The 21,656-nt window shown below is 65.2% G+C and overlaps 2 protein-coding genes across 5 annotated transcripts in view; both read left to right on the top strand.

Annotated features, from left to right (window-relative positions):
* Nucleotides 1–772: 772 nt before the first annotated feature.
* KISS1R (KISS1 receptor) lies at nt 773–4,052 on the top strand. The gene is made up of 5 exons (XM_044255468.1): nt 773–1,108; nt 1,713–1,837; nt 2,324–2,459; nt 2,712–2,932; nt 3,202–4,052. Exons 1-5 carry the CDS (start codon nt 910–912, stop codon nt 3,634–3,636), a joined length of 1,116 nt encoding a protein of 371 aa, XP_044111403.1. The 5' UTR covers nt 773–909; the 3' UTR covers nt 3,637–4,052.
* Nucleotides 4,053–10,278: 6,226 nt separating this feature from the next.
* ARID3A (AT-rich interaction domain 3A) overlaps nt 10,279–21,656 on the top strand; it is a 30,693-nt gene continuing 19,315 nt past the window's right edge. The window contains exons 1-3 of one of the 4 annotated variants that reach the window (XM_044254714.1): nt 10,279–10,432; nt 13,868–14,517; nt 15,296–15,623. In XM_044254714.1, coding sequence (XP_044110649.1) covers nt 14,111–14,517; nt 15,296–15,623 — 735 coding nt within the window. In that variant the 5' untranslated portion in view covers nt 10,279–10,432; nt 13,868–14,110. Of the gene's footprint in view, nt 10,433–10,456; nt 10,483–10,572; nt 10,591–10,656; nt 10,734–13,867; nt 14,518–15,295; nt 15,624–21,656 lie in introns of those variants that run through there. The other 3 variants (XM_044254715.1, XM_044254716.1, XM_044254713.1) reach the window with 3 other exon arrangements.

Below are 21,656 nucleotides of genomic sequence, written 5' to 3'. Positions count from 1 at the left end.
TCAATGGCGGCATCTTTTTGTCTCTGCGTCGTACCGCCATGGCCGGAGCAGGCTGGCACACTGAGGCATGCCTCGTGGGTAGTATCTGGGGTACATTTCTGGGTGTGGGTTTTGGGGGTCAACGGTGTCCTTGCAGAATGCCCTCCACCTGGTTCCTGCCACCAGGGTCACAGGTGCCCACGTCCCCAGTGCGAGTATCTGCTACCGGCGGTCGCTTAGGTGGGAGGCAGAAACCCCAGTTACAGCAGTGGAGTCCTAGGGAGCTTCTTCAAGACCAGGAGTCTGCTGACGGCTAGATCCTGGGCAGCCCTGCCCTGCTCTGAGCGGCCCACGGCTCTCCAGTGCCCCTCCTCACAGCCCCGGTCAGGGCTGGCCTCACCACCAGCCAGGGCCCACCCACTGAGCCCCAAGCACTCGGAAGGTCAAAGTCATGGCCACTACCAAGGGGCCGTCTCTTGCATCTGTGTTTTGGTCCAGCCTGCTCGCCGGTCCTGTGGGTCTCTACCTCCTGTTAGGATCGTCCTTCTAGGACCTATAGCAGCCTCCATGCAGCTGAGCCCTCTCCTCTGGCCCCCCAAACCCCTCCTCCAGCCTGTCCCCTCCAGTGCACTCGCCAGGACTGTGGACTATGGAAGGAGAGGAAAGAAAGGGGGAGAAGCTGGCTGTGCACGCGAATGGCGGGCGCGCGGGAAGGAGGGGGGAAGGCGGGGACAGGGCGGGCGGCAGGGTATAAACTCCCAGAGAAGCTGCCCAGCCCAGCAGAGCAGCCCTCCAGACCCGGTGGCCTCCCGCTGAGACCCTTCCCTGTGCTCAGCGGTGTGTGCCCAGCGGGAGGCCAGGAGGAGGGTCCCCGCTGGGATCCCAGAAGCAGCCAAGGAAGAGGCCTGTGGGGCCGTGAGCACCGTGGCCATGTCGGTGCCCAACGCATCCGGGAGGATGCCGGCCAGTGCCTCGGGCGGCGGGGCCTCCCAGCTGCTGCCGGTGGACGCCTGGCTCGTGCCGCTGTTCTTCGCGGTGCTGATGCTGCTGGGCCTGGCTGGGAACTCTCTGGTCATTTTCGTCATCTGCCGCCACAAGCAAATGAGGACGGTGACCAACTTTTACATAGGTGAGCGCTGGGGCGCTGCTCGGAGCCTGCCTGCCACGCTGGGATCCCGTGAGGCGAGGGGGCTCCCCCAGACGGGTCCTGTCCCTGCCGTCCGTCCCTGCCCTCTCGGGCTAGAGCCCCAGAGGGTTCCGGGCACGGTGGTTCAGAGGGAGGTTGCAGAACAACGGCTCCCCGAGAGCCAGGCCCTGAGCCTTGAGGAAAGGGTCTGATCCAAATGGGGCTTTTGTAACCCCGTGCCCAGTGAAGTAAAGTACGACCTTTGGCCCATGGCCCGGTTCACACGTTTGTGCCCTGGGCTGGCCCACCCGGCACAGGTGAGTGCACAGCTTTCTGCATCCGATGGTGGGGGGGGGGGCACAGCTGCCTCCAGCCTGCAGGCGGATGCGGAAGCCCCGTGCTCTGGCTCTTCCAGGGGGACAGGGTGAGCCGCGAAGCCCGTGCAGAGGGGATGTTTGCAACGTAAAAGTGGGGGACTGGGGGGATGCCCCAAATTCTCTGCCTGAGGACGTCGGGGTGGGCGATCCCGCTGGTTAAGAAGGCAGAGACCAGGGGCCTGGGCCCGGGCGTTGGGTGGTTGAGGCTCCCCGCGCGCTCGCCCCTGCAGCCAACTTGGCGGCCACCGACGTGACCTTCCTGTTGTGCTGCGTGCCCTTCACGGCCTTGCTCTACCCGCTGCCCGCCTGGGTGCTCGGCGACTTCATGTGCAAGTTCGTCAATTACATGCAGCAGGTGCACGGGCGCGGGAGGGAGGGGCCCCAAGGGGCGGAGTCTGGGTGTGGGCGGGCTGGACCCCGGGTGGGGCGGGGTCGAGGAAGAAGTGGAGCCGGGACGCACCGGCCGCGGGGAGAAGGACTCCGCAGGTGCGTGAGTTACGGACCGGGTGTGGGTTACGCAGGTGGGCACAGGGAGCGCGATCTGGGTCCTGCGGCTTCTTGCGCGGTCCGTCCCGCGATCCTACGGTGGCTCTGCCTCCCCTGTCTCAGTCCCGGGTCTCGGCGGACCTCAAATGGCTCCCTCAAACCTCCGCTCTCCTGGGATCCTCTCTGGTGTCCCCCTCTCCTGCCCCTGCAACCCGTGGCCCCTGGAGACCTTCCCAAAACACGTCCCATTTGTGCCCGAGTGTCTGGAGATCTGGGGGGAGCCACGGTGTGGGCGCGGACAGGGCAGGGCCCAGGGCGGACCCAGGGCGAAACGCCCGGCTCTCGGCCCTCGCAGGTCTCCGTGCAGGCCACGTGCGCCACCCTGACCGCCATGAGCGTGGACCGCTGGTACGTGACCGTGTTCCCCCTGCGCGCCCTGCACCGCCGCACGCCCCGCCTGGCTCTGGCGGTCAGCCTCGGCATCTGGGTGGGTAAGTGCAGCGCGAGGGCCGCCGGGGATGGGGATTCGAGGACTAGCCTTTGTGCCTTGGGCATCCCCACCCCCACCGAGGCCGGGGCAGGGGCCTGGGTCGTGGGCCTCGGTCGTGCGCACATCTGGGAAGTGAGCTAAATAGCGCGCCCTGGGGGCCCCGCGCCTGGGTGGCGGCCGGTGACGCTGCCCGAGGAGGCGCCCGGCGTCCCTCGTCGCTCGGGCAAGGTCTTCAAGCTGCCCTGTGGTCCAGGCTCCGCGGCCGTGTCGTTGCCGGTGCTCGCTCTGCACCGCGTCTCGCCAGGGCCCCGCATCTACTGCGACGAGGTGTTCCCCAGCCGCGCCCTGGAGCGCGCGTTCGCGCTCTACAATCTGCTGGCGCTCTACCTGCTGCCCCTGGCCGCCACCTGCGCCTGCTACGGGGCCATGCTGCGCCACCTGGGCCGCCCCGCCCCCACCGACAGCTCCCTGCAGGTGTGCTGCTGGGGGGGGGTGGGGACGGGGGTGCGGCCGGGGGACTCAGGGGGCGGCCGAGCGGGAGAATGCGCCGGGTTGAGAAGGGGAGCTCTGGAGGTCCCCGGGGAGCTCTCCATATCCCGCGGTGAGTTCAAGCCCCGCGTTGCGCGTAGAGCTTAAAGATAAGGTAAAAGTAAAATAAAATACAAATAAAAACGGAGGGGAGCTCTGACGAGGTGCCCCAGCCGCCTGCAGCCTTGCCTCCCACCCCCTCCCCCCACCGCCAGGGGCAGCTGCTGGCAGAGCGAGCGGGCGCTGTGCGGGCCAAGGTCTCTCGGCTGGTGGCCGCCGTGGTCCTGCTCTTTGCCGCCTGCTGGGGCCCTATCCAGCTGTTCCTGGTGCTGCAGGCGGTGGGCCCGGCGGGCGCCTGGCACCCGCGCAGCTACGCGGCCTACGCGCTCAAGACCTGGGCACACTGCATGTCCTACAGCAACTCCGCGCTGAACCCCCTGCTCTACGCCTTCCTGGGCTCCCACTTCCGGCAGGCCTTCCGCAGGGTCTGCCCCTGCGCTCCCCGGCGGCCCCCGCAGCACCCAGGGTCTGGACCCTCGCACCCCGCCGCCCCCCACACGGAGTCCCACCGCCTGGCCGCCCACTCGGACAGGGTGACGCCAGGGAGCCCTGCGTGTGTCCCTGGGGAGCCCGCAGGCTGTGTGTCCTGAGGGAACACGCTGCCCCTCTCTGGGCCGACTGGGGTTTAGAGCGGGCCCTCAGGGACAAGCGCTGCCTGAACAGCGGCTGCTATTCCGCGGTTATAATTAATGTCTTTATTTCGTGCAACATACACATAGTGAAAATGTCTTGTCCTCCTGATGGTTCCCCACGACGGTGCTGTCCCGTGGGCTATAGACGTTGTCAGAGTTACTGCTGTTTCCTGACGCTGAAGACACCTGGGTCCTGGCCCTCCCTGGAAATTTCCCCCAAAGCATCTTCGGACATTTGCCACACAGGGCCTTGCAGGGGTAACATTGTAAGCTTCATCCAAGTGTCCAGAAATACTAAAATGTGAACACCACGTGCATTTTAAAATGACAGAAATAGGGGCGCCTGGGTGGCTCCGTGGGTTAAGCCGCTGCCTTCGGCTCAGGTCATGATCCCAGGACCCTGGGATGGAGCCCGGCATCGGGCTCTGCTCCGCAGGGAGCCTCCTTCCTCCTCTCTCTCTGCCTGCCTCTGCCTGCTTGTGATCTCTCTCTCTCTCTGTTAAATAAATAAATAAAATCTTAAAAAGAAATAAAATAAAATGACAGAAATAAGGTCCTGGTGCAGCCACCTGGCGCGTGTCCGGAGTCCTTCTGGGGGAATTGGGCATCCCTGAGGAAGCAGGTCCTCGCCGGAGCTCTGCGCCCAGAGCTGCCCACGAGAGAAGCGGGACTGTAATAAACCGCCCCAAAACAGAGGGCGCCGAGCAGACGGTCACTCACGATTCTGGGGGGTGACTGGGCTCAGCGGGACCAGGAGGCCCGAGGAGCCTTTGCTCTCATGCCTGGTGGCCGCGCAAGGGTCGCTGGGGACGGTCAGACTCATGCCTTGGCAGAGCTTCTAAGAGGCGGCCCTTCAGGGGCCCAGAGGCCTGGGCTGCCAGGTCCCACCACGTTGTTTTTCCACACTGAATCCTGGAGCTGCCCCAGGCGCCCGTCCCGGCCGCTTAGGTGGGGCTGTGTGTGTGCGCAGGAGAGGGGATGAGCTCAGCCTCCCCCCAACAGCCCTGCGGGCAGAGGCTTACTCACCCTGCAGGGCCACTGGCGGTCTCCCGGATTATCTGGGGACGTCGTGGACTCCCAAACAATCCAGCTTGTCCCAGATGTTACTGTGAGACCGAGAAGCCAAAACATCGGGCCATTTGACATTCGCCTGAAGCTTACAGGTTACTATTATAACTTTTCAAAGGAGGCTCCGCAGCCCACGCGGGGTTCGAATTCATGGCTCTGAGATCAAGATCAAGAATCACACACTGAGCCAGCCAGGTGTCCCTGAAGCTTGCTTGTTGCTTCCAACACTAGCCTCCAGACTGGGCAGAACAAGAGGGTGAAATTCTCCCCCTTTGCCGGAAGGCCCTGCCGCCCCCTCCCCAGCCTCCACCCCTGTTCTCCCAACTCATGGTCTCTCTGCAGCTGCTGGAACTGCTGCCTTCCCTCTGCCTCTGGGCCTTTGCACATGCTGGTCCCTTTGTCATGCCAGCTGTTCTCACTCACCCGTCAGGTCTGAGCTCAGCTGCTCCTCCTCTGGAAAGCACTCCTGGGACCCTCTCACCTACGTGCCCCCTGCTACCCCACCACAATCCCGACGTCCTCCAGTTACCTGCTGGGCGCCTATCTGACACGGTCCCCACTGTGTCCCAGGACCCCACGCACAGTGGGGCTGAGTACACGTTTGTGGGAGAAACCACCAAGCATGCTGTGGGGCTAACACAGGTATGCGCAGAGCGGGTGGCACCATTGCTGCCGGAGAAGATGAATTTTTATTCTTTGTTCTATTTTATTTTTTTGGAAAATGAATTTTTTTTAAAGATTTTATTTATTTATTTGACAGACAGAGATCACAAGTAGGCAGAGAGGCAGGCAGAGAGAGAGGAGGAAGCAGGCTCCCCGCTGAGCAGAGCCCGATGCGGGACTCCATCCCAGGGTCCTGGGATCATGACCTCGATCCCAGGCCCCCAGGATCATGACCCTAGCTGAAGGCAGAGGCTTTAACCCACTGAGCCACCCAGGCGCCCCTGGAAAATGAATTTTTTAAAAAATAAGGTAAAGAAGGGGTTCTGGGGCCTTCGTGTCGGAGAAATGAAAAGTCCCTTTACACAAAACCCCTTCACAGGTTCCCACAGCAGCTTTACCTGAGGTCACCGCCGCCGGAACGGCTCATGGGTCCTCCAGCCGGTGAGCAGGTGGGCAAAGGGTTTGGCCCGCCCCATGGAACACCACTCAGTGGGGAGTCGAAGCGGATGCCCTGTGCAGACAGGTGGCCCCCGGGACGATCTCCCGGAATCACGCAGGACAAAAAGACACCCCCCCAATGGTACCTGATGTGCGAGCCCACCTAACAGCTCCCCTGTGATGAGGCCGTTGTGGGAGTGGAGAAGAGATGAGCCCCTGCCCGGGGAAAGGGGGGAGGGGTGGCGAGGAGGGAGGGGGCAACGGGGAGATCCAAATAGGCGGGTGGATTCTGGTTGGGTCGCGGTAGCACAATTCTGCCCAGCGCGGCTGTCGGGGAGAACCTGGGGATCCTATCAGGACCTACAGCGAGCTCAGAAAAACACGCGCAGTCCAGGGGTGAGAGGGAGATCCAGGAAGAGTCCTCCGGAGCCTGCTGGGCCGGATCTTGTCTGCAGAGCCCCTCCCCGGGTGCCAGGCTCTGCCCTGCGGACTGGGCCACAGCAGAGACAAGGAGCAACCTCTACAGAGTCCCTGTGTGCTTGTCCACAGAGGGGGCGAATGACCTGGGGAGACGCAAAGTGACTGCAGGGAAGAAGGTTGGGAAAAGAGACCTGGGTCCCCTCTGTGAGTAACTGGGAGCCTGCCTCGGTGGGGGCAGTTCCACTCCAGGAAGGCTTCCTGGAGGAGGTGAGTCTGGGAACTGTGAATGCAGCTTGGAGGTGGTGGAAGAGCAAAAGGGCCGGAGGGCACAGGCAGTGCAAAGGCCCGGAGGCAGGCCATGTCTAGTGGGTTAAGGCCCGTGGGGCCAGAGGAGGGTGAAGTGGGAAGGTCGCCCGCTGCAGGGACCAGCTGGGTCTTGGCCGAGAGAGCTGGGACCCATGGGGCTTCTAAGCGAGGAGGGACGCGGTCCCAGCAGGCGGAGGTGGTCCCAGCTGTTTCAGGACCACGAGGGTCCCCAGCCAGGCAGCAGGGTGCGCTGCGAGGGACGAGGGAGGCGAGGCGGGTCCGCCCAGGGCCGCCCGACAGGGGTGAGCCCGGGGAGGTCGGGGCCACCAGAAGGGGCCACTTTCAGTTCTGCTGAGGCCGTGTTTACCCACTTGAGAGTGGGGGACCGGCAGGCTCCCCGCTGAGCAGGGCTCGACCCCAGACCCGAGACCATGGCCTGAGCCGAAGGCAGAGGCTTAACCCGCTGAGCCCCCCAGGCGCCCCGAAAACCTTTTAGTACCCGGAAGTCCCGTGCGATAGCAACACACCGGGGATCCCGGCTTATCCAGCGGGTCTACCGCGGAGCGCCCCGAAGAGCTACAGGGCAGAAAAGCCCTCCGCGCCCTCGATTTCCCCGTCTGACCCGAGATCTCTTGGTCAAGGGATAGGGCGCCACCTGGCGGCCGCCCGTGGGAGTCCAGGCGCGCCGGCGCCGGCCCCGCCCCTGACTGCAGCCCCGCCCCTGACTGCAGCCCCGCCCCTGACTGCAGCCCCGCAGGTGCCCGGCAGGTGGTGCGCGCGCCCCACGGAGGTTCCTGGCTCAACTCCGCCGAGGAGTCCCCAGCGCCTGAGCGGGGGGCGCTCATGGGTGCCCCAAACCGGACCCTGGCCGAACGTTTCCCCGCCGCAAGATGGGTCAAGCAGAGCCGCAGTATGAATTTCCCGGGTCTTACACACTTTTGTCTCATGAGTCCCGTCCTTAAAAAAGTAGCAAATGTGATATTGTATAACTATGTTGATACAAAAACAAACAAAGGGGCGCCTGGGGGGCTCAGGTCATGATGGAGGCTTCCTGCTCAGCGGGGAGCCTGCTTCTCCCTCTGCCCCCCATCTCTAATAAACAAGTAAAAATCTTTTAGAAACTTGAAAAAAGGGGCACCTAGGTGGCTCAGTGGGTTAAGCCTCTGCCTCCGGCTCAGGTCATGGTCCTGGGGTCCTAGGATGGAGCCCCTCATGGCATCGGGCTCTCTGCTCCGCGGGGAGCCTGCTTCCCCCTCTCTCTCTGCCTGCCTCTCTGCCTGCTTGTGAGCTCTGTCTGTCAAATAAATAAATAAAAAATCTTAAAAAAAAAAAAACTTGAAAAAATCTACTTTAAATTAGGCTGGATGTATTATCACATACCCCTTACTGGCACATTTGCTTCTTTTTTGTTTTCAAAGTTGTAAGAACTGCATTTCCATGGAGCCTGGCTTACAGGGACAAGTCAACAAGAGGCCAGGGCCAGGGCTCACTGACACCGCCCAGCACCCCGTCCCAGGCCTGTTGGCCTTGATTTTGGAAATCAAGATGGTGAATCGTTCCATTTGCCCTCCACCTCTGTGTAGACAGACACCACAAATCCCATGGGGTGAGACAGGGAACGCAAGAATTCATTCAACCCACCAACCCACCCACATTTATTGAGCACCTAATGTGTGCCACGCACAGTCTGGTGGGTTGGAGATCCAGCTTCGAGCAAGGTCGGGCAGTTAAATGGAATCAAGACATTTCAGAACAGAGCACCTGGATGAAGATAAAACGGGGTGACGTGATGGGGGCACACCTGACCCTGAGAGGTCAAGGAGGGACCCCCCCCCCCCAGGAGCTGAGGCGGCAGTTTGCATCAGGACAGGGCACTGTCCGGTGACCGGGGCAGTGTACTCCCGCAGGGGAGCCACCAGGGCAAAGGCCCCAGTGTGGGAATATGTTTGAGTAGAAATAACATGGGCAGGTGGACAATATGGGATTTGGGTGAATTTTTAAGAGTGTGGCCCCCCACCCCCACCCCCAAGTGGGGAGCAGGTGGGCTGGGACCTGGGCCTGCTGCCACTCCCAGTGGAGCCAGCAAGTCTGTGTATCAATTCCCAGCTCCCTCCCAGCGCTAAAAATAGGGCCCCCCTCACTGGAGGCAGCTGGGAATCCTGCAGCCCCCCACCCTCTGGGGCTGGGCACCTCTGGGGGAACAGGGACAGCAGCTTTCCCCTGGGAGATGGGGGAGGGGCAGCACCCCACCTGCCCTTCTGAGTGTCCCCACCAGGCCCCCCTTCTTTTGAACAGAAGTAAATAGAACCCTCAAAACAATTCTGCAAGGAATGAATTGACGTAGATGCGTTTCACAGGGGGAAACTGAGGCACAGAGCAGCCCGGCATTCAAGCTGGGGTGGGGCAGGGGGTGCATTCAGATCTGTTTGGCTCTTTGGTAAGGGAGAGGCTCTCTTGCACTTTGGAGAAGTGGGGCCTGGGGCCTGGACCCTTAGGGGGGACCCAGCTCACCTGGGTCTCTCCAAACTTTCCCCTCCTTGGGCAGATGTCTCCAGTGGAGGTCGGGGGTAGGCGGGCAGCTGGGGCTGGGTGTTTAACAGCTTGAAGGTGGAGGCCTCTGCCACCTGCTACCATTAAATAGGAGAGGCCCTGGGGCTGGGGGGCAGGGCTGCAGCCTGGGCTGGGGGTAGCTTTCCCGCACCCATTCCCCTTGGCTTGGGAATCCCCCCCAGAGCAGGAAACCTGCAATTTGCAGAGGCCTGATGTCCTGAAAAGGTGTCAGGGCTGTGTGCCTTAGGGTACAGGGACAGGGCTGCCCAAGAAACCAGCACTGAGGGCCAGACCCTTCAGAAGTGCCCCCCCCATGCCAACTCCCCCTCCCCCACCATGCTCCCGTTTGGCTCTTTGGGCTGGGGCCTGGGTCTCTGCACTAGCCTCCGAGGATTGCCTCTGGGCGACAGACCCGCTGAGGCCACACACCCCTCCCCCCAGCCCTACTCTGTGCCTCTGGGGACACTGAGAGTCTCTCAAGATGTGCGCGCCGCGCCCAGGGCGCACGGCCGAGCCGGATCCGAGGGAGAAAACTGTTCCTATCACCCCGGGGATAATCTTGTCTATCCTAGAGGGTGACAGTCCTGGAGGGGTGGGGGTCGTCTTGATGTTCCTCGAGTCACTCCACCAACCCCACGACTCTGCTGGAGCAGTGCCCCCCCCCCAGCCATTCCCTCTCCAGACCCCTGCCCACTCTGCAGCGCCCCCACCGCAGGGCCCTGGTGCCCTCCTGACACCCTGGCCTGCTCCGGCTCCCGGTCCCGTAGCCCTAGTCACTACCGGGTGTTTAATCCCCATTCTACAGATAAGGCCGCGGAGGCTGGGGGAGGCGGTCACTAGAGTCAAGTCGCCAGTCTATGGGACAGGGGTGAAACTCCGAGCTCGGCAGGGCCGGCCCATTCTCGGTGCTGGGTAAGAAGGTGAAGGGGTCCCCAGCCCGGCTCCGGTCCCTCCAGCCCTCCCAGGCGGAGGTCCACCCCCCTCCCCTCCCCCCCCCACGCTCCAGTCCAGCCCGCGCCCTCCGCGACCCGTGCGCTCGGGGCCCCGGCGCGCACTTTGCCCACCGTCCCTAGGCAGGGGGCGGAGCCTCCCGCGTCGCTGTTCCCCTTCCCTTTTTATTATTTATTATCATTTAAAGGGGCCCTGACCTGAAAATTTCTGGCCACTCTCCCCCCTCTCCCCAACACCCCTGGGCTGCTGGTACGTCTTCGGACGGAGTGCGGGGGCCGAGGGGGCGTCCGGGAAGGGGGAGGGGGCCTCCCGAGACCCCTCCCCGCGTCCCGGGCCGCAGCGCTGAATCACCGGCGAGGTATTTGCATCTGAGAGCGATTTGTCACCCGGTGATTTGTCTGCGGGGCGGTGAGCGCGCCGGCGGGGGGAGGGGAGGGGCGGGGGAGGCCGCGCGCGGGGAGACTCTTACCAATCGGGTCGGATGGGGGTGTAGACGCGGACTCGGCTGGCGGCTCGGTGAGTCGGCGCGCGGCACAAACCCGGCGGCGGCCGGGAGCCAGCAGCGCACAGCTCGCGGCCCGGGGCCGGAGGCCAGGCGCGGCCGGGGCAGGGCTGGACGCCAGGCGCAGGGCATGCGCCCCCCGAGCGGGCCCTGCGCGGTGAGGCGGGGGGGGGGGGGGGGAGGCCGGCCTTTTAAGTCGCGGGTTCCGGCCCTGGGTGGGCGCAGTGCGCCCGGGAAGCCGGCGAGGGGGTCTCCAAAGTTCGGCAGGGACGGGGGTGGGGGTTCGGGACCGACGAGGCGGCCGTAGCGGGTCGGAGTTGGGGGGGTTTCCTCGGCGACCCCCCTCGGAGACCTCACCCCCCCCCACCACACTGCGCGAGGGCGATCGGGGGTCTCGAGGGAGCGCTGCCCCCCACCCTCCGGCGGAAGGAAATGGTCCCTCAGGGCGCGCGGGGGGCTGCACTCCGGGTTCTTATCGCACGTTCTCCCCGGAATCGGGCGCTGTGTTCCGGAGCCCCGCGGGGAGCGGCAGTGCCGGGTGGGGAGGGCAGGTCCCCGGCGACCCTCTCTAGCCCCGACTGCTTACTTAGGAGGTGCGGGCTCCGGAGACGAAAAGAGCCCCTGGAGGGGGACCCCAGCAAGCCCGCGCCCGGCGTGCGCTCGGCGGGGCGGCCCGCGCTCTGGCGGGGATCCCCGGGAAAAGCCCCCCTGCCCGGGTCAGTGCCCCCCAGACACAAAAGCGGGCGCAGGAAGCGCGGGGAGCGCGCGTTTGTCAACTCCAACGTTCGGCGTCCGACCCCAGGCGGCCGATTTGTCAATAATCTTCCGTTTTTAGTCGCCCGGGCCGGAGGGGTTGCCCCCCCCACCATGCAAATCGGTCGCTTTCCAAGAAGCCTTTGAAATCCGGACTGGGGTTTTTGTCGTCTTATTTCTTCTCTTTCTTCGGTTTTTCTTTTCTCACTTCCTCCGGGCCGCCCCCCTCCCAACTCTGCTAGCCCCCTCCCCGGCTTTCTGCCCCACCCCACCCCCTCTTCCCTTCGTGGAGTGAGGGGCCCCTTTCGCCACCCGCGGGCCCCAGCCTTGCACAACTCTTTAAATAACCGTGTTTTGCAAGGCCGGGCCCGAGCGGGTGACCTCTCTCTCCGGGAGGCATTGGGGGGAGGGTGTGGCCCCGGATCCCTCTGAGCCCCTAGTCAGGTCTCAGCGACCACCCAGCACCCCCCCACCTCTGCCTGGTCCCTGCCCGGGAATGCCTCTCCCTTGGGGTTGTCATAAAGTGGGGGTAGGGGCTGAGGACAAAGGGCTCTTGGGGGAGGGGTCTAGAGGGGGTGGGCGTCACCAGCTTAGGGTTAATGGCGGCCATGGGGGCCCCAGGCACTGCCCAGGGGAGTTCTGGGGTTCCCACCTGCCTCCCCCCACCAGCCCCAACGTGGAGGCCTGCCCTGCTCCCCTCCCCCACTAGGCGACCCGGAAGGGTCATTAAACCCAGCAGGCCTGGGGGTGGGAGGCTGGGGGGGGAGTGGCTTCCTCTGGCCTCTTCCTTCTGCCCCCCAAACAGGAGGGGAGGTGTTGCCTGGAGCGTTTCCGTGGGGAGGGGGGGGCTCGTCTTGAAGTTGTCAAATGTGGGGGAGGGGCAGTGGACCAGACTAGACACTGGGCGTGAAATGTGCCCTCAGCACTTCTTTGGGCCGGTGGGGAGGTCACCACCAGTCCTCCAGGGGACAGGGAGTGGGGGGCTGGGGGCTGCTTTGCTGCCTCTAAGGACAGACTGCATTGGCCACTCTCCAGTCCTGTGGCCTCGGAGAGGGTCTTTGTGCCCTGAGACCCCTGCCCCTGCCGGATACCGAGGTCCTCTGGGGACATGTGCCATCCCATTTCCCACAGGGGCCACCCACCTGCCCCCCCCACACTGCCCTTTCACCCGTCGTCCAGATGAAAGCTCCAGGGGGTCTGGGGAGAAGGCAGGAGGGCCACTGAGCCCCCCCTGACTGGGGAGGTGCGGGGGCGTCTATACTGCAGGATTCCTGTGAGCGGGACAGTTTCCGCTTCGGGGGTTGCCACAGAGTCGGGAGGGCGCCGGCTGGGTGTGCGGGCGTCCGCTGGCTGCCAGGGTCGTGGGAACCTGTCTGCCCCGGGAACCGCTGAGGGGCTCACTTGCCAGGTCAGGGACAGCCTCCTGCCCCCCCATCTCCCGTCCCCCATCCCTGGGAGGTATTGTCCAGGGTGTCACCGCTGGGCCTGTTGGGTTCTGCCCGGTTGGTTTTACTGGAGGGGGTGTGGCGGGTGCTGGGGTCCGGGGCGGGGGTGGGACCTGCGTCCTTCTGTGCTGGTGGGGCCAGCTCTGCCAGGTCCCAGATGTTCCTGCCTGAGACGCTGAGGAGACCCCAGGCTGGGGCACCGCACCTCATGCTGGGATGTTGGCCCCACTTGGGGTCCCAAGAGGCAGGAGAACTCCCCTGCAGAGGTCGCATGGGGTGGCGAGGGAGGCTGTGACGTCACCCAGACCCTGCTCCTAACCCAGCCTCCCCTGGAACCTGCTGTGTGTGTCTTCTCGGCCACCAGCTCACCCATGGGCCTCGGTGCTCTGTATGCCTACCGTGAGGCCCACCCAGCGCCCCCTTCCCTACCACGGATGGGCCCGCTGTGTGCATGCTTGAGCACAGACAGGTGGGCGCTGTCAAGACACTGTCCTTCAGATGGGGAAACTGAGGTCCAGAGAGGCTGAGGCTTAGAGATGAGGGGGGAGCACGAGGGAGGAAGGTTCGCTCAGGCCCTGTGTACAAGGAGTGCTCAGTCTGGGTCGGCCATTGTCTTGGTTAGCCTGGGGGGGCGGTGCCTGGAGCCTTCTGCAGCAGGGGTGCGGGCAGCGTCCGGAACTCAGAACCGGAACCCAGAACCCACCTGGCCTCTGGCGGCTGGTAACGGGCTATAGCCAATCAGAAGCCAGGCATGCCTGGTCCCCCACTCTGTTTATGAAGCAATAATCCAGGGTCTTCCCCCGAAGCTGTGGTCAGTACCTGCGCTTCTCTGTGGCCCTGAGGGTGGGGGTCGCCTTGAGACCCTAGGGAGCTCAGTGCAGGCTGACCCCGCTTCCCAGCCTGCCGGAGGGCAGACAGAGGGGGGCCCATGGGGAGAGCACCACCTCCCACCTCCAGGAAGGCCTCCCGGTTTGCACCCTGATGGGAATGGATGGGAGGGATTTTCCCAGAGGCCTCTGTGGTCTGACTTCCGTCGGGAGGACTGGGCCAAGGAGCCCTGGAGCCGTCTGATGGTTGGCCTTGCTGCCCCCAGGTTTCTGCAAACCCGTGAATGAGCCCGACACCAGCCGCTGTGACCTCGTGCCTGGCGTGAGAAGGACGCAGCACCGGCATGCCCTCGGCCTGAACCCGGCGGTCCCCGCCCCCACCCCCCGCCACCCTGCACTGTCCCGGCTCCCCTGAGGCCCCCACACTGCAGTGCGGCCAGGCCCCCTCCCCACAGGGGCCGCCCCTGCCGCCCAGCTCTGGTGCCCGGGGCGGCCCGGCCCGAAGGGCCATGAAGCTTCAGGCTGTCATGGAGACCCTTCTGCAGCGGCAGCAGCGGGCGCGCCAGGAGCTGGAGGCCCGGCAGCCCGCGCCGCCCGCGCCGCCCCTGCCGGCCGAGCTCCCCGCTGGCCCTCCATCCCGGGCCAGGGCCACCCCGGAGGAGGACAGAGAGCCGGAGAAGGCGCGGATGCAGCGGGCCCAGATGGCTGCGCTGGCTGCCATGCGGGCAGCGGCCGCCGGCCTCGGATCCGCACCCAGCCCCAGCGGCTCAGAGGACGGACCCCCCGGCCTGGAGGATGAGGATGCGGTCCAGGAAGGGGTGCCAGGCTCGCCTGCCCCATCAGGCCGAGGCCGGGAGGCACCGGGACACGCTGAAGACATCAGACACCTCGAGGACGTGGGCTCCGATGGTGACCTGTGAGTCGGGTTCCGTGGGCTACGCACTGCACAAGCGTCGACTGAGCCTTCCGTGCATCCCAGGCAGCTGTAGGGCAAGCCCCTGTCCCCGCTGACCGCCGAGGTCAGCACTGTCCTTTAGAACTTTCTGGAGGACGGTGGGTATCTCACCAACCTAGGAGCTGCCCCTCACGGGCGGCGGGGAGGCTTGATTCCAGCCTGACTTACACGGACCAGCCCCATGTGGCAGGGAGCCCCATTGCCCAGTGAGGCTCCGGCAGATTCAGGGGCTCCGGGGGGACCCGTGCACAGTGGGTGTCGGCTGGCTCGTGGTCGTCCACCGTGCGTGTGCTCCCGCCAGACCAGCTATGGGCAAGACCCCAGGGGAATCACTCTGGGAAGATGTTTGACAAGCAGAGCAGTGGGGTGATTGTGGGTTATGACAGGGAAATAAAGGAGGGATGTGGGGGGGGTGTCTGGGGCTGGGAACAGCATGCCTGGCAGAAGGAACAGCCAGAGCAAAGGTCCTGAGGCAGGAACTGGCTAGGCATTTCCAAGACCCACCAAGGAAGCCCGAGCCACGGAGGGCAGGAGGGGCTTAGCAGGTGTGTAGGGGCCCTGGGGGGCTGTGGGCTGATGGGAAACACAGCCGTGCCCCATGCAGCACCTGGAGCAGGTGGGGGCCGCCGTCCCCGTGTTGAGAGAGGGAGAGCGGGACTCGGGTGTAGAGCAGAACCTGCCCCAGGGCTGGAGCACGCTGGCGCCATCGCCCCTGACCTGTGGCCTCTGCCTGCCCCAGGAAGCCAAAGTGGGAGGAGGAGGAGGAGGAGGAGCTGGAGGACGACCTGGAGGACGAGGAGGAGGACGAGGAGGAGGAGGAGGAGGAGGAGGAGGACTTCGAGGAGGAGGAGGGGCCCCCGGGCTCTTCCGGCTTGGGCCCCGCAGCCCTTGTGCCCCGCAGGGCCCCGCCGTCCCAGGCCTACCGCGGCGACAGTGGGCCCCGGGTGCTTGGTGGCCAGGAGCGCCAGGGGGCCGGCCTGGCCCACGCCGGAGGCGCCGTGCACCTGGTGCCGCAGCTGCAGCCGCCCGACCACGGAGACTGGACCTACGAGGAGCAGTTCAAGCAGGTGCGCAGTGCGCTGCGGGGGGCCGCGGGCAGGGTCCTGGCGCCCAGCCCATGCCAGCCAGGCGCAGGGCCGCGTGCAGGGAGCCTGTGGACACCCCGGGGGTGGGACGGGCCGACGGTGGAGTGCGCCCCGTGTGGACAGGAGGGAGACCCGGGCTCGGGGGCTGCCCAGTGCCTGCCCAGAGGGGCCTGCAGGGAGCCAGCCAGGCACGGGGCCCTGAGCTGGGCAGGTGCCCGGGCAGAGGCCATGCGGCCGAACTGGGCTTGGCGTGGGCCGCAGTCAGGGGGCGAGGCCCAGCGGGCAGACGGGCAGGCTGGGGGCTTGGGGACGCCGGCGCGAGGTCCGGTCAGTTGGCGTGGAGTCCGGTCACAGAGGCCGCGGCGGTTGGTTGGGCAGGGGGTGCCCACGTTGGTGTGGATGACTGAGAACTCCCCGGGGCTGTGGAGGGGCGGGGAGGAAGTAGGGCCGTCCTAGTGCCTTCCCTGCGGGCGGCCAGGGCAGAGGAAGTGGCCGGGGCGGGGGACCCTTTGATGTTGGGCCCGAGCTGGGCTGGGCAGATGGAAACCAGATGGCGTCCGGCCGGGCTCACATTCCAGTCCATGGCCAGCTGGGCCCTGCTCCGACCTCCAGCAGTGGCCAGCGGGGACCTGGCCTCCCCAGCCCGGTAGCCCGGGCCTTCGAGGTCTCCCCCGGCTGTGGACAGGCCAGTGTGCGCGAGCTGGGAGGTGGCTGTGTGTGGCCTTGGGGCGGCCCCTCTGGATACTGGCCTCCCAGAACCCGCTCTGGGCCCCTCCTGGAGGGCGCTCAAGGCCCGGCCGGTGGGCTGGACACACGCGGAGGGGGCCGGGCAGGGGGGCTCCCCGTGGCTGGGGGGCAGCACCTGGAGCCGGCAGGACGGACGGAGCTGCCCAGGTGTCTGGCTGGGGTGGGACAGGCCCGAGGGCTGGGTGACAGCCAGCGGACTGCACCTCTCTGGGCGTGGCCAGCGCCCCACACACCCCCTCCTGGTGGCGCTGCCCCTGCACGTGGACCCCAGTCGCGCCCCCACCCCCGTGTCCCGCCCCTTCTGGGCTGGCGTCCTGCCCAGAGCCACAGCGCTGAGGGAGGGTCTCCAGAGCTCGCCGTGGTTCAGAACAGTGCAGGCTGCGGGGGCTGTTTGTTTGTTCTCACGGTAGTTACCGGGAGCCGCAGGCTTGGGGACTGGAGCTGGACGATACCCCAGCGTGGCAGGGTCCCGGCCGGGCCACACAGGACCCCAAGCCCCCAACCCTGTTCAGTGGCCTCAGCCCCCTGGGGGGGCAGGGTTTGGGTGGCCAGGCCAGGCGAGGACTGGGGGCAAAGGCCAGGCCCCAAAACGCCCTCGGCATGTCAGGAACAAAGGGCCACAGGAGCCTTTGTCCCACTTGTCTGGGCTGCCCAGGGCCGGGGAAACGGAAGCAAGAGCGGACCAGGGAACCCCAGAGCACCCCGCTGAGCTGGGGGGGGTGACTCCCCTGTGTGGAGGAGGCCAGCCTCAGGGACCGGACAGCCGTGCTGAGGTGTCGGAGAGAGCTGGTCTGGCCTCTTTGGCTGGGTGGGGGGAGGCTTCTTGGGATACACCATTGGGTCAAGCCTCACGGAAGGAGGACAGTGCACCTGGCAGAGAAAGTAGCCTGGGCAAAGGCCCTGGGGCAGGGCCGACGTTGGTGTGGGGGGGGCCGGGGAGGCAGATGCTGCCAGGTCGGGCCCTGCAGGAGATAGGATTGGATTCTGAGAAAGTGGCCCTGCCCTGCAGTGCCAGGACCTTCCTCCTGCCCATTCATGGCAGGGCCAGCTGCCGGCTCTGCCCTCCCGCCCAGCTGGCCGGGCACCTGTGTGGCTGGTATCGGCAGCGTCCCGGGCCCAGCTGGCCCGGCAGACATCAGGCCGTGTTGACTCTGGCGCCTTCCCCACAGCCTTCCTGGCACGTGGCGGCCCAGCCGGCCAGCCGCCCACTTGGCACCATCTCTTGCCTCTTCCTCCCAAGTCTTGGCAGGGCCTGGGGCCGACTTCCCCTACTAACCCTTGAGAGCCGTGAATATGGTCTTGGGGAGGCCAGGCTGGGGAGGGACCGGGGGCGGCGGGCTCGTGGCTACAAAACCATCCCTGGAACCCCCACAGCCTGTCTGCCCTGGGGCCCTGGGGACGCGCGGATGGAGGCCAGCACGCCGCGAGCCACTGGCCGGGGATCAGGCGTGTTGCAGACAGTGATGAGGATCTTAGCCTCCTGGCATCAGACGTGGCGTCCTGGTGGCTTCCTGTCCCCCGCGTAGCTGGGCCCGGGCTCTAGATGGTGGCCCCCCCGTCCCCCGCCCCTGCAGGTCTTAACCTCAGATCTTTGACTGCTTAAGAGTCAGGATCCTTGGTCTTGACAGCTCAGACTTGGGGATTGCCTTGAACAGCTTCACTGAGATCAGACTCAGCATCTACTTCACCTGTTGAAAGTGTGCAGTTCAGTGGTTTTTAGTGTCTTCACGGAGTGATGCAGCCGCGGCCAAGTTCTTTTAGGACGTTTCTGTCACCTCAGACGCAAACTTTTAGAAGTGTATCTTTTAGCTATTCCCCCCCACCCCGTCCCCGGCCCCCACGAGCCCCCTTCCTGTCTGTGGAGGACCCTGGTCCGGGGGTGCCGCACACGTGGACTCACACCCTGTGTGCTTTCTGTGTCTGGTTCCCTCCCTGCATGTCATAGGCTTGGAGTCCGTCCTGGGGTTGCACGTGGAGGCCTCGCTCTTGCTGGTGGCCGGGGATGCTCTGGCTTGTGGTGGACATGCTGTGTTTGTTCTGTCACCTGTGATGGACACTTGGGTTGTTTATGCCTTGGGCAGCTGTGAGTCGAGCTGCTGTGAGTCGGGCTGCGGTGATCACGCTTGCGTGTCTTTGGTGTGGACGGGTGTTTTCAGCTCTCATGGGCGCAGAGCCAGGAGTGGAACCGCCGGGTTGGGCGGTGAGGCTAATTGGCCTCTCGAGGACCCACGGGCAGCTTCCCACAGCGGCCGTGCTGTTCTCCTTCCCGTGGCCTCTTGAGGCTCCGGCTTGTGCATGGCCTTGACAGCACTTGAGATCACGGCTGTGCTGTCGAAGTCACAGGGTGGCGGGCTTCTCCCTTCGCCTTGGTTTGCGTTGAACGTTGCGGTGTGTTCCGCCTGCTTTTCAAGGTGACGTCCGTCCACTGCACGACGTGTCGATGAGCTCCAAGATGTAGAGGTGACCACTGCAGCAGAGACGTGTCCCCTAGCTGTGCAGGTGGGGACTGAGCCTGTCTCCTGTGCCCCACACGCCCCGATCCCACAGGGAAGGGCGGCCGAGGGCTCTCCCCTTCACACCGATGGAGACGGACGTGGGCGGTTGAGTCCGTCGACTGCCTACAGGCAGGACCTAGTGTGCACCGGAGGGTGGACACATGGGGTCCCTGGGCCTCTGTCTCCTTTGCCGTGAACACAGTGGGTCCAGGGCCTCACATCAGGGTGTCAGGACCCAGGGCCTGGACCCACACAGGGACTTAGGCGGGAAAAGTCATTGGTGGCGTCTTTGTCCTCGCCGTGGACCCTGCCTGGCCCCACCCCTCCCTGGGCCTCTTGGGGCCCATGTGATGCCCGTGGGGGCCCTTCTCCTGTGTAGCAGGCACGGCCCACGTGGAGGTGAGGCTATGGGCCTCAGGGGTGTTCTTTGCAAGAGGCTGGGGTCCCATTTTGGGTTTTTTAGCCCTTTTGGCTCACGTAGGTTTTTTAGCCACAGGAAATACACATGTGCAGATTTTTAGGGCCGTATCTGACTGCAGAAGCAGCGTTGGTACGTCCTCGTCGGAGGGGAAGCAGAGAGTGCTCTCCGGGCCCTGGGCTGGCTGCCGTTCTCCGCGTCACGCTGTGGGTCTGAGCGTTCCCCAATCCCTGGTTCTCTTCCGCGGTGGTTTCCTCATGGGGCTGACAGCAACATGCTGGCCTGTTTCATTGCTGTAAACAACACTGCAGTGAACATCTCTGGGCTCCAGAAGTCGGCCGGGCAGCGTGGTTGGGATCGTGGGGTGGGAGAGGGGAAGGCAGAGGGTTTCTTCATCCCTCCTGGGGCCCCCACCGGGCTTCGGGGAGCCACAGCCGGACACAGGCACTCACAGCCCCTGGGGATCCGGGCTGGGCTAGAGGAGGGAGGAATGGGCTTTACAGGGTGTATAAGAGTTGGCTAGGGAGCAGAGAAGGGTAGAGTCTGCATCTTGGAACATTGAGTGGCAGGCATTAGGGTAAATGAAAGGGGCCCTGGCAGGGTTTGGAGCTGGGGAGCAGAGAGGTGATTGGGGACCCTTACGGGACCTGCACTCTGGGCAGGCCTGGAAGATGCTAGGCCTGCAGGGCCAGGGGAGAAGGATGCGAATTCTTCCGGTGGGGTAAGGTGTTGGGAGCAGAGGGCACAGCCTGGGCAAAGGTTTTGAGGTCAGACACTAGGTCCTGAACCCGGCGACGTCTGTCTGATATGCAGACAGAGTGGGCTGGGGGCCAGGCCCCGTGTGTCCTGGGGGCCGGCTCTGGCGCCGAGCCTCTTCCTGGGGCGCCAGAGCCGGGGCCATGCGCCCGGGGGCGGGGAGGGTGCCGGGAAGCCCCTGGGAACTCAGCCCACCCCGCCTGGGACAGCGCCCTCCTCATCAAAGCTGCTGTGGCTGCTGGCGTGGAGCCAGCGGGCCGTGGCAGGCCCAGGGAGGGTGTCTGCCCGCCAGCCCTTGGCACCGTGCCTCTGCCCGTGCCAGCCCTGGGAACCGCACTGACTCAGCCGGAAGAGCCTTATCTGGCCCCTGCGCCGCCACCAGCCGCCCAGTCACCGCCGTGGGGTCACGGCCGCCGGGGCCTGGCCCCACGCCCACCATCAGCTCCCCACCCTCGTGGCTGCTGCCAAGTGCCCGGCCCGCCCCACGCTTTCTAATAACGCACGCGGCCGCTGGAGGGAGTGGTGCCCGGCGGGCAGGGACCACGTGCGCCTCCCATGGGGAGGAGCGAGCGTGTGCCACGTGCGGTCCGGCCGCTGCCGTGGGTGTGGGGGTGCGGTGGGCAGACGCGCGGTCCCGTGTGCGCCGGGGTCTGTGTTCAACGGGGCCAGGCCCGGGGGAGCCTGGACGCCACCTGTGTGCCGGGGCCGTGGCTTTTCCGCGTGTGTCCGTCTGCGCGTTCTGGGGCCACGAGCGTCTCTGCAGCGTCTGTTACGTGTCTGTCATCCGGAAGCCTGTCCATGCGTCCACATGCTTGGTATGTCTGTGGACAAGGGCGTGAGACCCGTGGGGCCCGTCCCCGCTCTCACAGATGTGTGGGTGCACATCCTGGGGTCTGGACACCAGACCCAGCGGAGGGAGGCTGGGCCACGTACCCCAGCGCGCGTGGAGAGTGCTGTTGGCTCGGTCCCTGAGCCCATGTGGGATGAGGTGGCAGCACCCTGCGCCTGTGGGTCTGTGGCACGTGTGTGCGCGTGTGTGTGTGACTGGGCTCCCCGTGCGTGTGCTCGCCCTGCCCCATGAGGCCTGAGGTCGGGGGCACCCATCAGCCGTTAGCAGACGTCACGGTGTCCCGTCAGTGGCTGGAACTGACTGACCTGGACCTGTCCGTGGGCCCACCACGTCCCGGGGAGGCTGAGGTCCCTTCTCTCCGCCCTGAGCTGCACGGTGCCCTGTCTCTGGCCTGCAGGTTCCCTCAGGGAGATGGTAGGCAGGGCTTGGCCCGCTCTGTGCCTTGGTTTCCCTGCCTGAGACAGAGACCCTCTCCTTCTGAAGTTTCGGACCCCCCGGGCCAGTGCCACTGATGGGGACATAGAGGGACGTCCTCCCTTCCAGCCGCCGCATGACCCCTGTGCTCTGAGCCGGGTCAAGGGAGCAGCTGGGGTGCAGGCTGGTGGGTGGGCCCGCGTGGGGGCGGGGCATGGGGCCCGCCCCTTCTCCACCCGCCGGCTGCGTGCGGACAGAGGACCATTGGGGGTCATGGGGTTAAACGGTAACCGGTAACCCGTCTGGCTGGCAGGGTCGTGTGGGGCGGGGGCAGG

The sequence above is a fragment of the Neovison vison genome, chromosome 6 (assembly GCF_020171115.1).
Source record: "Neovison vison isolate M4711 chromosome 6, ASM_NN_V1, whole genome shotgun sequence".
Classification (NCBI taxonomy): Eukaryota; Metazoa; Chordata; class Mammalia; order Carnivora; family Mustelidae; genus Neogale; species Neogale vison.
This window is presented reverse-complemented; position numbering and strand designations above follow the sequence as displayed.